Source organism: Anneissia japonica, unplaced genomic scaffold (assembly GCF_011630105.1).
Source record: "Anneissia japonica isolate Jap-2015-1 unplaced genomic scaffold, ASM1163010v1 scaffold520_len173684_cov151, whole genome shotgun sequence".
NCBI classification, from domain to species: domain Eukaryota; kingdom Metazoa; phylum Echinodermata; class Crinoidea; order Comatulida; family Comatulidae; genus Anneissia; species Anneissia japonica.
The window spans coordinates 99700-115266 of NW_022728898.1; the positions used below are offsets into that span (position 1 = coordinate 99700).

General features: G+C 33.5%; 1 protein-coding gene across 1 annotated transcript in view; it reads left to right on the top strand.

The window, feature by feature from the left end:
- The window catches only part of LOC117114557, a 38865-nt gene that overhangs the window by 16889 nt on the left and 6409 nt on the right, over nt 1-15567 (top strand). Inside the window, exons 12-30 of the mRNA XM_033258230.1 lie at nt 118-240; nt 546-691; nt 1581-1748; nt 2503-2712; nt 4212-4701; nt 5211-5396; nt 6249-6368; nt 6640-6839; nt 6975-6987; nt 7511-7693; nt 7979-8092; nt 8266-8526; nt 8937-9122; nt 9794-9978; nt 10335-10515; nt 10801-10923; nt 11051-11182; nt 13137-13259; nt 14202-14447. Of these exons, the coding sequence (XP_033114121.1) occupies nt 118-240; nt 546-691; nt 1581-1748; nt 2503-2712; nt 4212-4701; nt 5211-5396; nt 6249-6368; nt 6640-6839; nt 6975-6987; nt 7511-7693; nt 7979-8092; nt 8266-8526; nt 8937-9122; nt 9794-9978; nt 10335-10515; nt 10801-10923; nt 11051-11182; nt 13137-13259; nt 14202-14447 (3390 nt within the window). The remainder of the gene's footprint in view (nt 1-117; nt 241-545; nt 692-1580; nt 1749-2502; nt 2713-4211; nt 4702-5210; nt 5397-6248; nt 6369-6639; nt 6840-6974; nt 6988-7510; nt 7694-7978; nt 8093-8265; nt 8527-8936; nt 9123-9793; nt 9979-10334; nt 10516-10800; nt 10924-11050; nt 11183-13136; nt 13260-14201; nt 14448-15567) is intronic.

The window sequence follows — 15567 nt, forward strand, 5'->3', positions numbered from 1 at the left end:
GGTTAAAGATTTTGTATCTATAAATACACATAGAGAGCCGCGATTAAAAAGAACTTCTGAGCCAATAATATTGAATTAAAGAAATTAATTTATTTGAATTACTTTATCTAATTTTAGATATTGACGAATGTGAAGGTGAACCGTGTGCTAGATCAGGTACATCAACCTGTGACAACAATAATGGTAGTTTCAGCTGTTACTGCAATGAAGGCTATTTCGGCGATGGATTTACTTGCCAAGGTGTGTCAATAATAAATAGGTCAAATAATAAGCAATAAGATAATCTATTTGTCATTTATCTTAATTATGAATTGTGTATGAAATATAATTGACTTTTTTCCTGAATTATTAACCAATTTGATTATAGTTATAAGGAAAAATCCAATGGGCAAAAGGCCAAAAGAAATAATAACATTTCTTTAAATCTCTAATACCATTCGTTAGTCAAGCTTTGCTACAACAGTCATAGCTTGTCATGATTTACTAATTAATTCTTTTAATTCGTTTCAGTAATTTCATATTGATGTTTCATTCTATTTTATCAGAAATATTTTTCTTGCCATGGGGAGTTGAGGAAGGTGATATGAATCTACGTGATGACAATACTATACAATCTACGGAACTTATATCTCCAACTTTTACACTATTGACCGGTTTCCCATATTTTGGTGACTTCTTTAGTAGCATTTACGTATGTAAATTTATTCGTTCAATTTTAGATTTTGCATTTTTTATGCGTAGTTTTTATTTTATTAAGTTTAATAATTGTACTTGCCTTATGTACCATAAAGTGCCATTGTTTGTTTTTAAAACACCCTATGTAAAATTGAATTCAAGACTCGCGGCTTGTTATTAAAATCCCTTATTTTAATCAAAAATTGGTTTACAGCTATCCAATGAACAAACTTCTTTAGTTGTTATTGAAAGAAAAGTATCAGCCCCTGACCGAATGCTGGGAAACTTATACAAATATATAAATTAAAACACAAATTGGAAACAGTACCTGTATATCCAGTACCTCTTTTATTTTATCTCATCATTATCACCATCCCGTTTGTCCCCTCGTGGGGCGGGGGGGGGGTCGAGTCGTCTCATTATCGTCCTCCATCTGGTGCAGTCCATCGATCTCTTTCTGGGTCTCTCCCTTGGTGTGCTCCCATTTTCCACTCTTTCTGCTGCCCAACTTATCATATCAGCCCCTTCTTGTCTCATTACATGTCTGTACCATCTCCATCTGCACTGTTGGGTTTTATCTCTCAAACGTGTCATCTTTGTTTCCTTCCGAATCTCCTCATTCTTTATTCGTCCCCCAGTGTGGCTCATCATCTCCGTATGCTCCAGCTTCTTCACCTGCGATTCCTTGATGGCCCATGTCTCAGCTCTGTACAGTCCCATTGGTCTGACCATTGTTTTGTGTACTTGGCTCTTTAGCTTTGTTCGCATTCTTTTATCGTAGATGACTCCACTTACATTCCTCTAATATTATGAAATATTGCCGTACTGGTCTATAAAATGAAATGAATAGTAATGTTTTTGTATACAATATATCATGTTAATTCAACATATTTATGTTTAAATAGATTTCTGAAAATGGGATCATAATTCTAACAAATGAAATCGATGAAAGATTTGCTTTCCCAAATCCTCCAGTCGAAGGAATAAGCTCTGACTCGTCTATACATATCGTTTCTCCCTTTTGGTCTGATATTGACCTTGAAGATGATACAATTGGAAATGTATATTACCAGGTTTGTAAATAACATTAATGTTTTTTAGTTCTAATTATGTAACATGAAAAACAAACAGAACAAGTTTATACGACATTACAGACTCTCACCATGTTGTCGAGTCGGTACCGTATTGAAACTGACTGGCTGGAGTTACATGGTTAGATAAGCGGCCTGAAAATGTCAGTGTCAGTGTCAGTGTGTGAAGTTTTGAAGTAAATTGGTTCAGTAGTGTTTGAGTTTTATGCCAGGAGGACACACATGTACAGACGAGGATAGCAAAGCAGACTACAATTTAACTGAAGTCTATTAGTTTACTAAAGCTGGTCTAAATACTAATTATATAATTACAATTGCATTTTAATATTTTAGAACTTTATTACATGAAAAGCAGACAAACTTGATAAGTAGTCAGTTAAAATTGTAATTACCAATTTCAGCAAACATAATAAATTTTATAACATTCGTTGTGAAAATTGTGGTCTAGAATATGTTACAAAAACGTTAACACAACGTGTAGCTACGTTTGCAACGTTACATCTACCTTAGTCAGAAATTACGTAATAAAAACGAATTCAAGATTCTACAAAAACCTTTTGAGCAAACTGCAACGTTATTTAACGTTGCCTACAATTGTTAGCTAAGATGGTCATATCAAAAGAAAAAAATAGGTCTGGAAAACAGGCTATAATACAAATTTATAAACTGCTAATTAACAGTGATTTAATAAATACTCAAATTATGAATTATATTACATTTATTTTAATTTTTTTAGGTTCGACAGTCAGTCACAACAGGCTTAGACAGAGTAAGACGAAACACGAATCATGATGAAGTACTCGCACAAGCATCAACAAGAGTAATGGAATTAATGGAGCAAACTGACACGTCACTTCCCGATAGTGTCACATTTGAAGCTAACTGGATGTTAACAGTCACGTGGGATAGTGTACCGCAATATCCAGTAGATAACAATCGTGATAAGGTTTGTAGTTTGATTATATTTAAATCCATGATACTCTAGTACGGTTGGATCTGCAACCCATAAGATTTGTGTTATTGTGGTGAGGGAATTCTGTTACAAATATCCTGTTTTTATTATTAACATACCGTAAAATCTCATAGAAAAGCCACATGGACATTTCGAAAAGAAGTCCATCACTAAAAGAAGCCTTCCCCACCTTTTTTTAGCTTGCAAAAGTAATCTTAAAAAGAAGCCTCTAGAAAAGTAACCTATGAGCTTCTAAACTCATAATATGGGCTTCTTTCGAGATAGCGGTTACATTAAGACAGACGTTAACTTTCATTTTGATGATAGCTTGTCAATATCAGTATTATATTAATATAATAACATGGTATAGTTTAAAAATGTCGTATAGTAGCTTTTCCAAAATGTACAGCATTCATTTTAAAAAGAAGCCCCCTCTTTATCTTGCAAAAGTAATCTCGAAAATAATAACCCATCTCTAAAAAGAGGTCAATCTTGAAAAAACGTCCATTCAAGAGTCCTAAAGAAGAAGCCCACTGCTTTTATTCGATGTTTTATGGCATAAATTATCAAACATCTTACATTAGTTGCCACTTTCATGTCGCGTTAGGACATTGATTTATATCCTACGTAGACCTACATATAACCTGCGAACGCAAAACGCTATTTTAACATTTACCATCATTCCGACCATTATTGTTATAAGTCAACATCATCATTATCTCCAACCTGTCAGGGTACTGCTGGCCGATGTCCTCAAACTCCATTCTGGTCTATTCTTTGCCAGACTTGCCCAGTTTACCCTTTAACCCCTTTTTGGAAAAGGTTACTCCGTCTGTCAAGTCATATTACTAACTTGTTACATGGTTATAATTTATTTTATTTATGTAATCACCGGAACGGAGAAATAAAATAGTACAAACTTTTAATAAACAAAACAATTGCATTATTTAAGATATCGGAACAATTGAAAATAAAACTTGAAAATAATTTTATAATTTCTCTCTATACAAAAGTAAGTATTAAAAAATAACACAACGTTGTATGGTTATTAAGTCAGCAATTACGTTAGAATAATAATGAATTAGAGTAATAATGGAAAATATATACCGTAAGATTAATACCAAGGAAAGTTATGCTTATTGATAATTATTTCCTTATCATTGTAGTTTAGCTTTTAATATTATTCCTTATATTATTGAGCTTTTCCAGCGTTAGCAGAAAAAGCCATTGATTTTGTTTTGTGTTTTTTTTTCTTTTATCCCCTTTTTCTATGTTTTTGCGCTGGTGTTTTGGTAACAAGCAAAGACAAAACCATAACATTTTTTATTTATTTTTATTTATGACGTCAATTTACATATTTTGTATATTAATAAACGACTAGTAAACTTTTATGTTAACACAATTTCTTAACTTTTTTGGCTTTATCCTTCTCCTGTATTTAAAGAAAAAGGTATATTATTATCATATTATAACTGTTTATTTGTACTTTATAGACTGCTACCTTTCAAGCAGTTCTTGTTACGGATGGAACTTATAGTTTCGCCATTTTCAACTATGAAATTGGAGGAATGCGATGGAATCCAGACATACTCGAACAGAAAAATGTAGTGATAGGATATGGTGTTGGATCAAGTGGTGAATTATATAATGCTCAACAAAATACAACCTTATTCCCGTCTTTAAACTCAAGATACTTTCCTGATATGACTAGTAATACTGGCTTAGAAGGACAGTGGCTGTTTAGTCTTCAAAATACAGACACCATCACTACAAACTTCAGGAAATTTTGTCAAGATTGGCGCAATCAACAGGACGACGATTTTGATGCTGGTTTACCATGGCTAGATGGTCTAGGGACATGCCCGTGTTTTTCTGGGCAAGGTAGAAATGATTTAAGATATGGAAGATCAAGACGTGTCCGTAGTTCTCGGACACAGAATGTTATTTCGCCTAGTCTACTCAATGAAATTGAAAGTTCAATCGGTAAGACCTTTAAACATTTTTAGCCGGTAGAATACTAATGCTTCATACTACGAAATACAATTATGCAATTTTATGTATTTTTAATGTTTAGACATATATTTGTTATATCATATTGTATTTTATGGAGATCCTGTTTTTGGTGGTTTGACACAATGTTGGGTCTTGAATAAATACATAATTAATTTAATTAATTAAGTGGATCTCATCTCAGCTTCTAACTAAAATATGTCACTTGATTCGTTAAGAGGACGACCAAGAAATGGAACCTATCGAGTAGTGTAAAGACTATAAGATAACTTTTCGAATTATAAAACATGAAAGAGTAATCCTTTATTGAAATTGAGAAACTATGACCATATTCATGAGAAGCTGTACCTGGGAAATTATATTCAATAACTGGTCTGATAATATTTTTTGTAATGTGTTTATTTCAAAAATATGTTAAAATATAACAACAAAAATGAGGCCTAGTTAATTTCAATACATACTACCGTATCATTCGATTCCAGGCTACCCTTTTTGTCTAAGTTCCTCTCCAGCAAACAGGTTTGGAGCAGGTATGACATGTTGCTATAGAAGTGATGGTTCTTTGGTCGAGGGCTATGGTGAAGATGTTTTCTCTAGTAGTTTTGTAAGCAAGACAGCACCAAAAACTGGACTCTTCTTTAACAATGATATATATTTCTTGTGGATACGTAAGTATCAGGTCTTATTTTAATAGGCTTTTTTCTAATATTAATATGACACAGATATGAAAATGATAACACGGATATGAAAAGTAGAAGAGCAATACTTATTTATACATTGGTCGACAAGGAGAAATACGCATCCGAAGATGTATTGGCAAAGTCCAAAATAATCTAACTAAAGATATTTAATTCATTATCTTATGGAAAAATAAGAAGTATCATACTTCAGTTCAACTAAAGATGTAACTCATATTGAGTCCTGTGATGATTTTCAATATATTTTTAACACTTCATAATTATTTTCTTAACACATTTAAACACGATCTCCTTGTTAATTACAAATCGCTAATATTGCAAAAACTAAAATAATTGATAGTTCACCTAACTGGTCCCATTTGCTATTTAAGTAAGACCTAGATATTCATCGTCTTAAACCTAATTTAAAATGTGGTCTCAAACCATAAGGAGAGTTGAAATTGTTTTTCTGATATAATCAACCCACCTAATTGCCTCTCTTATAATTACCATTGTTTTACGTATTTGCATATTGTAGAATTTGTTTGTAATCACTGTCAAAGTTTTCTCTTTCCTGAAGAGATGACACAATCAATGTCGAGACGTTGAATCATTCCTCTCTCCCTCCCTCTCCCCCCCCCCCACTCTCTCTTTTTTTATTCCGAGTAACATTCATTCTATGTCATTTAAACATAATCAGTGAATTTGTTGGTTGTTTGTTTTGGTTTTGTAAGAAAAATTAATTGAGTTATTACAGAAAAAAAATGAAATGAGTATAACCGTTTAATAAATTATTTTAAGAACAAATTATTTTAAAAAATATTTGTAAATAATTTTTTTCAGTTGATGATATCCTTCCGCGTTATGCCTGCTGCTCTAAATCAAATGATTCTCACTTTTGCGATCTCTACACTCAAGTTCGACCAAAAGGGACTTGCACAGGCTACATTGCTCCTCAATTAGGTAAGTATTATGGTATAATTTAAGATATTTTCTTGATGCGTTATCTATTACTGATACTGGTTCCTATAGACACGTTTACAAAATGTCTGCGGTACACTCACGTTGGAAATCATCAGGCTTCAAAATCAATACAAAGCAAATAAAGAGTCAACAGACTATAGAAGTAGAGTAGCGCATTTTCATTTTAAAAAGCTATAAACTACACTTATTTGACTTTAATTTTCATTTGTGTGACAAAAAAGTCTAAATTCATATTAACTGCTTGTTTTAGGCTGGATGTTTGGAGACCCTCACTTGCGAACTCTTGATGCATTTGAGTACACATTCAATGGGCGTGGTGAGTTTATTCTGGTGACAGTAGACGATGGTGCTTTCATATTGCAAGGTAAAATGGAGACGCCAAATGCTGGCAATGATTCGGTACAGGCTACAGTGTTTACTGCATTTGCTGCACAAGAAGACGCAACACAAGTAAGATACAGAACTTTTAAGTGTTTTGCTTGCACCTTATAAAAATATAAAGAAAGCCTATGTATACACAATAATAATTTGTAAACTTGATATTAACAATTACCCTAAAGTATGCTTGGGTGATTAAATCTTTAGTATAGGGTTGTGTGTAAGACAATGAAAGTCCTCTCTCAATCCTTTTTAATTTAAATAAGAATAAGCTTACTATTCGCCAATAATGGAGTGCTGCTGCAATATGTTAAAATTAGTTAAAACACTCTATAAGATTCAGGAGGGATTTCTAAATCTAATTAAGAGATAAAAACGGCGCAACATTACATCTCTTATAAAAGTTTAGTAGTCACCTTTTGTATATTTTATAGATAATTGCTTGTGTGCGCTTTTAATTTTTGTCAAGGTGTATTAATCTATTTATTCTCGCTTGCTACATAATGTGTATATAGGAGTGTGAACAAAAAGGGTGCCCAACAACAGGGATTCCAACCCGGCAACCTACTGCTGAAGATCAATATGATACGCCATAGCAGCACAAAGCATTTTTGTAATCACTAGTGAATGCACAGTCGGGCTCAAACATTCAGGATAACAAAATCCGAAATACCATAACATTTTGCTTTGGTGTACTCTAATTATCTAATTATTATATATTTATTTTCCTTTTTTGACAGGAGATTACGCTCCACCAGAAGATCCTAATTTTTCCATTAAGCTTCCGTCGGAAAATACTACCAATACAGTAGCTGTTGCTTGGGGATCTGGTATTTCTATATCAGTTAGCCTCACTGGACAACTATTGGAAGTCATATTTTCTGCACCAGAAACTCTACGTGGATCTCATACAAAAGGGCTGTACGGTATGAGTATTTTTCAACTGCCTTAACTCGTAGTATAATATAATTACGGAGCTTTCTTTATAAGAGTAATACATTTTTTTTTTTATTTATACTATCTAACGTACCAATGCATATCATCACGTCGCAATATATTTACACCATATTGTTTTTTTTTTAACGTAGGATAGAGGGAAATTGTTTTAAAGAAGAGCTTTAAGCTATATTATGGGTTTTGTTGCAATCTGGATATCATTTTAACTTCTATCATATTAGGTCATTAAATCATCATTTATAATAATTGTATAGGTGTGTGGAATGGAAACACAGGTGATGACTTGACGTACCCAAACAACACAATTTTAGCGATGCCAGAAGATCGCAATTTGACAGAGAGTGAGCTATTTGATTTCGGCTTAACATGTAAGTTGTTTTTAATGTCTTCTGTGCGATAGAATATTTACGTTAGACTGTAAAATTTTGTCTTAAAATTAAGGTAAATAACTCTATTAATCGATGCCTACTAATGCCTGTTTCTATCAATTATCAACCAATGATGAGGCTTTATAAATATTGGGTTTTTCAATTAACAAAAGGGAGAACAACAGCCGAATCGTCTTTATTCGTTTACCCAAGTGGAACAAGTTGGGAAGACGTCAACGACCTCAATTTTAAACCGATTTTTCTTGATAAACTGGAGGCAGAAAAAGCTAATGACCCAATATACCAAGAAGCAAAGCAGAAATGCGGTGATAATAAGGAATGTCTTTTTGATGCTTTGGCCACTAATGACGTAAATGTTGGAGCCATGACCCTTGCAACGAGTGAAACAAATAACGAAGGGGTTCAAGACTTAGGTAAAACTGTTTCCATTCTTTACCCTCTTTTGTTATATTAATAGGAAACAATATTATTTAATATTCTTGCTTCTTGACTTTAAATTATTAAGGGGATTGTCATGCCAAAACAAGCATCAGTGACCAAAACAAGAAAATGGACATTTTAATATATTCATATTCCCCACTATATAAGCTTTAAAATGATAGGGCATTTACTGGAATCGACTTTCTGTTGCCGAAGTTATGTGTAAATGTATTTCAGCTTCTATGTACTAAAGTATACAATACTGGCACATTCTTTTGCTAATTGTCCAGTTTAAGATTTAGTGACAGTACACTGGTTGTGGAAATACATGCCTCAATTATTGTTTTTTTTTGTTTTTTTCTATTATTGTATTAATAAATAATTGCTGTTTGATATCAATTAGAAAATTTTCCCCCAAACATCACTGGAATTGTGGATAAAAGCACAAACAAAGCACTCGTAGGAAACAGTAGACTTAATGTTATCGTTGGTGAAGCATATAATTTGGAAGTGGATGCATATGACAGTAATGGTGACGAGATATCGTTTTCATTGGAAGAAACACTACCTGGTGGAGCAATTAGCTCAGGTAAGACTACAATGATGAATTTAAGAGAGAGGGCGCATTTCAAAATATAGGAAAATGGAGAAAACAGAAAATTATATTCAATTTTGTCTGAGAGTGCCATGATCATACAATTTCTTAAATGAACCATAGTGGGACTGAAGTGTGAAGGTCCCTCCCTTGGCCCCTCTAACTAAAGTTTCTGGATTCGCCACTGGACTATATTTTGATTATTGATAAAATATAACTCCATATTTCAAAGGATTTAATTATAATTAATTAGGTAAAAGAAAATAATTAATGGTTATGTGTTAATCTAATTAATGACATTTTGACGCAAAGCTGTTAATGAACCAAATTCCTTACTCTAAACCATAACGAACGGATTTAGTTGTATTAGCGCCTTAGCGGTTAAGAGGCTTAATCGCAGTGTGCTGGGTTTAATTCCCGTAACTTAGGAACTTTTCCTCCCCACTAGAAACAACTCCATGGCACTTCCTATGCCTCATAGAGATACTTGGTTTATAAAGCCTCGTCTATCCTGAATTTGTAAAAGTTCTTTGCTGTTAGATGCGAATGATTTTTTTTTAACTTAGGAAATAGTAATATTATGTTACACTAATCCTTCCATGATTAATCTATATCAATAATACTGCTGGAATAGACCAGTACATAATGCTTTTATCTACTGTCAGATGGTATATTTACTTGGAGACCTGCCAGCACCTATGGAGTGAGAATAACTATTATTGCTACAGACAGTCGTGGAGCCATATCGGCACTACCACTGGCAGTGGTCATATGCAGTTGCCTAAATGGTGGTACATGTAATTTCAACCAGCTTGTTGACGGATCAGATATCGTGAATAATAAATATGCAGTATGTATTTTCTTAATGATAAAAACAATAATAGTATATGGATAGATTACGGCCTAGGGTAGTTGAATTAAATTAGTCATATTCCATAAAGGGTTATTGCTATTTTTTTTTCTTTTTCTTTTTTTGTATTAAACTCAATAATTAACATAGAAAATTTAACCTAGTTAGCTTAAAATTTAAACTGAAATGTCTCCATAATAAAAAAAAAATTCTAAATAACTTTTTTAAATTGTTTAAAAAAAGGCAAAAAAGGACAATTAAAGTTAACTTAACCAAATCTTGAATAAAGTAATTTTTTTTTTTTTTTTATATTTATGACTCGAAATATATTATTTATATTATTGCACTTTCCATAGGTATCTCAGTGTGACTGTACTCCGGCGTGGACGGGCTTTGATTGCAGTATGGACTATGATTCTTGCTTAGACGGCCCATGTTACCCTGGAGTTACCTGTTTTGATGCTGTCGCTCCAGATGTCAATGCAACGTGTGGAAATTGTCCATCTGGTCTGGAAGGGAATGGATTTAAATGTTACGGTACAAATATTCTATTCGATTATTTGAATAAAACTTGCAGCGCAGTAAACATGTGTTTTACACATAGTGCAACATTTATATTGGGATAAAATTCAATTTTAAAGGTATTACTGATCATTTGTTCCAAGAATGCTGTATCTCAGCCTTTTTATTATTTTTTTTTAATTGATATTGATATGTTGGATTTACTCTTTAGACCAACTTTGACATTATATAGTACCGGTTATTGTGGTTGCGGTGATAATTACTGTATTATTTATGGTAAAATATGTTGATCTGTTGTAGATTATGATGAATGTACTGAAGGAAATAATCAGTGTGAACAGGAATGCATAAACACTTTACAATCTTACGACTGCAATTGTTTCTCTGGATATGAATTACTTCCTGACAAAACCACCTGTATGGGTAAATATTATTATTAGTTGAATGCTGTATGTATACATAAGTTTTTTTCGATATATCTGCCAATGAATACAAAAATTATACATCATGTCTGTCGTTAAATTATTTTTATTTTTATTTATAAAATTAGACGTGGACGAATGTTTGCTTGGAAAAGACAACTGTCCAGAAACAGCAGTGTGTTCCAATACAGAAGGATCATTCAATTGCATGTGTTTCAGTGGGTATTCAGATATCAGTGGAGAAGGAACAGTTTGCAGTGGTAAGTAGTTCTTGATATGCTTAAAGACGTAATCTTATTTTAGACTTTGCGACTATCAAAGGAAATTTCTCCTAATATTTGCCTATTACAGATAAATAACTTTCCAGAGCTGTTAATGTAGTAAAGCCAGACACGCTGCGTCGATGAGGGTAGTACGACCATCTATCTCTACTCTTTCTGACGATGCGATACCCTTTGCTGACTTTCGGTGGCAGTCTGAGTATTTAAAAAGGAAATAGAGTTGTTGCGCGAAACGTTGCGTCGGCAAATGATCGTGGGCGCAGTGCATGCCTGACTCAACATAGGTGTTGTTCGAGGCCTCCTCTCCCATGATTCAGGTTGTAAAGCCAAGTCTCTCTCAAAAAAAATATTAAAACGAAACATATATAAAGTAATGTGCATTAGAGAATCAATCAGTGCATTTATCTACAAAGAAGGGTTACCCGGTGTTCTGCCATGCCCTGTTGTGGACTAAACGAGTGTGCCGATAACAAAACGGCATAATGTGAGGCCTTTCAGGAGTAAACTTATGTATAGAGAAAGATTTTGACCTACCGCTTCTTATCCTCGAGAAATGGGAAATAAAAATACTTAAGCTGGCGTCACACGGTCAGGTTTTGACTTCAAATATTCATCCAGTGCAAAAATGATTAATGGAGCTTACCTAGTTTGTGTCCCAAGTCAGTGATTTTACTGCGAACTTTGCTTTAACCTGTGGTCCCCTTGGGTGTCCGAAGTGATGGGAAAGGAATAGAGCATGTCCTATTTTCTACAAGTATTTGACGACATTTGAAAATCAACAGCCAATCGCAGCGCAGAAAGTTTAGACCTTTGGGAAATAATAGGGATCTGCATAGAAAAAGATCTTGTATCAGTAGACTCACAGCATTTTTTTGAGTTTGGTAGAGAAGAAAATACCCCCAAAAAAATGCCCAAAAAAAATCTCTACAGATTTAATTGAATTGAATATTACCAAGAGGAAGAGCTGTTGTGGAATATAAGAATAAGTGACTAAAAAGACAAAGATAAAAGAAAGGCTACACTAAATAAAATTGCTCTGAAACTTGGAATTAGTGGTGAGTAATTTGTAGTTATTTATTCTTCCTATATAGGCCTATCAAAGTACACTACATATAAAATACAACTTAGTTGGCCTACGTAACACACAGTAGCTTGAATTATGTTGTGGTAAATTACACAGTACACTGTAGACGGTACATTTACAATATAAGTACACATTCCATTTTAGCATTCATTTAATTTCACAGTACCTGATGTACAGTCCAAAATTAACAGTTTTCGAACGTACTACAAAAAAGAAAAGGCTAAAGTGAAAGAATTTGTTATGTGTGAATTATTGCATTTATGTCTTGCCTGATGCCAAAAAAACGTAGAGTCAGTGCAAGACGCTCCCCTGGTGAAATTTCCTTTCGCATAAGTGTATCTTCTCGTTTGATGATTGGAAAGATTTTTTGCAAAATATCATCAAAGGACGACTTATCCATTCGGAGAAAGTTATTGTATTTTCCCTTATTGCCAGCATCCAACTCTTTTAATAGACTATGATATGCTCCATATTTATTTCGTTTGTGAATCCACAACCTAACCCAAGTACGTTTTTTTTTCAATCTCTTAACTTTCTTTTTCTTTTCCATTTCATTTACCAAATATACAAGACTGACCACAGCAACTAACAAATTTACATCCGTATTGAACAAAAACTAAAAACGTCTGGGTGTTGGCATATCTAGTGGCCTAATTTTACTTGGTGTTAATAGAGATTGTCCCTAAAATTCTTATGGGCTGACAAGTTATATATCAAACAATTTAACAGTGTGGCTAGGGAATACCAAAAGTCTACCTACTCCTGTCAAAATGAAAAACTGTATCAAAATTTTTGTAAACATTTGACCGTGTGACGCCAGCTTTATACAATTCAATATTTATATTTCAGATATAAATGAATGTTCTCAATCTGATTACCCGTGTGACGAAAACGCTGTTTGTTTTAATAACAACGGATCCTATACGTGTTCATGTACAAAGGGTTTTGATGGGAACGGTCAGACATGTCAAGGTAAGTAACTTTTTGGGGTTGTGTTTAAAATTATCATTATTATTTTTACATCAACGACCACAAGATTAAATATTTTCATAAAAATCTAATTTATTTATTATTTACAAGGATTTCCTGCTGTGAATTTTTACTAGGCTTTCCAGCTGCGATCAATTATAGCTTAATCATAGCTCAACTGAGCGTATAAGCCAGTTGTATTAAAGAGAGTGCCTAGGGTAAGATTTTCCAATATACCCCAATGACCTAACGGTATAGTACTCGCCTTGATAGCGATAGGCTAGAGGTTCGAATCCCGCTACAGACACTTTTCTTATACAACTAAAAAAGGAACTTTGAAGGGCATGCTTGATAAGATTGTAACATCGTGTTCCTATTTGAGCGCTGCTGTTATTAAATAATAATGGCCCTATATCTGGTTAACTGGCCACTACACAGAGATAGAAAATTTAGTGTAAATACTCATTCAAATAATGTTCGCACTGTGATTGAATTAATTTTATCGTTTTGTTTAAATTTGAAGCTCACTACAGAGTTACCTTGCACTGTGTGAACCTTAAATCTATTTTTACATAAATTGAATTAGAGAAAAAATAATGTTCATTGTACGGTTCTATGCTTAGTTTTTTGGAAAACATTCATGGTTGGTTGAGTATTATTAGCGAAGTTACAGATAGGCCTACTTAATTCAGTAGATAATAGCCATGTAAATATTTCATAAACAGTACTTTTCAGTTAGATTTAGTGATTGATCTTTGGTATAAATGTTCTTCAATATTTCTTTATTACATAAGCCGCAAACACATGAAAATTGTCGAGATGCCATTTTTTTTTTTTTTTTCATTTTGGGTACTATCGTAGAAACCGACGATTAAAGTAAGTTTTTCTAGAGCCAGGCAAATGTTATATTATTGTTTACATGTTATTGTTTATATTTGTTTTCAGATGTTGATGAGTGTGCGCGTGCAGTTCATGGATGTGACATGAACGCGGATTGTGTGAACACCCCTGGGTCATATGTGTGTTCATGCTCTGAAGGATGGTCTGGCAATGGAACAAGTTGTTACGATATTGATGAGTGTCGTTCTCTTAGCTCTTTGTGTCATCAACGTGCGTCTTGCACCAATACAATCGGAAGTTACTTTTGTTCTTGTCCATCAGGATACACTGGCGATGGAGTTACATGCATTGGTACGTATTTGATATTTTCCCTATCTTATGGGAATTCGATGATGTGAAAGGTGAATATTCAATTGTTTATTGCTATTTGAGTCATCTGGCGCAATTATCCTCTATCACAAGAAATTCACTATATCATAAAATAGCAATCAAAATTGCACTTTATATAACACCATCTTCTTCAGCAGCAAGTAAACCTAAAAAGTAATCTGTAGTGCTGATAATAGCGAGATTAAGGGCCTGGTCGTCGTAAGCGAAACTAAGAGCATAATGGCAAGAAAGATGAATGGAAACGAGAGGTTCGAGCAGGGAAAGGAAGAAAGAAAGAATAACGAGAATAATGAAAAGAAGTGGAGTATGAGCGACGTTGGGGAAAGACGTGTGTAATGGATAATCTTGGATTAAAATGATTTTTGAAAGAAACGAATGATGAAATATTTTAGCCTAGATGCAAATAAAATTATATTGCATCTAGAGACGATGGTAACGTAGGTAGTGGAAAAAGCAGAAGAATCTTGATTTTTTGCAAAAAGGGTTTCTAAAATGTTAGTAGGCCTAGGTCTTAGGCATAAGTGGATACAACATGTACCTTTTGATAATTACTTGGAAACGTGATAACAACTTATGTCTTCAAATATTGCCCCGAGTCGTATCTGGGTACCCTTCAAAAATTCGTAGCTTAATAATTATCAGCTTAGCACTTTTTATTGAACAATTTGCAAATAAACCACTTTTTACAGCAATTGTCAACACTGACAAACCTGGTCATTTATCCATCGAGATTTTGATGGAAAATTTAGGGATAAGGAATGGGATTGAATTTATATTGCGGACTGTGTAGGCCTAATGTGATGTCGGTGGAATGTGGAAATGCTTAATACAGTATGAAAACATTTTATTAGGCAATCAATGTAAATTTAGATCATATTAATCAAAAAGGGTATAATTGAATCATTAAGTCTTTTAGAAACGTTAACGGCATGCAATGAACAATAATTTTGTAAAAGTAAATTGCCATTTCCAAAAACGTTATGAACCAGCAGTTTAGTTGATATACCGCCCTGGAGGTAATGTTAATGAGGAACTTGTTTTGTTTAGTTGAATAATTATAGTTGATAGAGCAGGTTGCAAC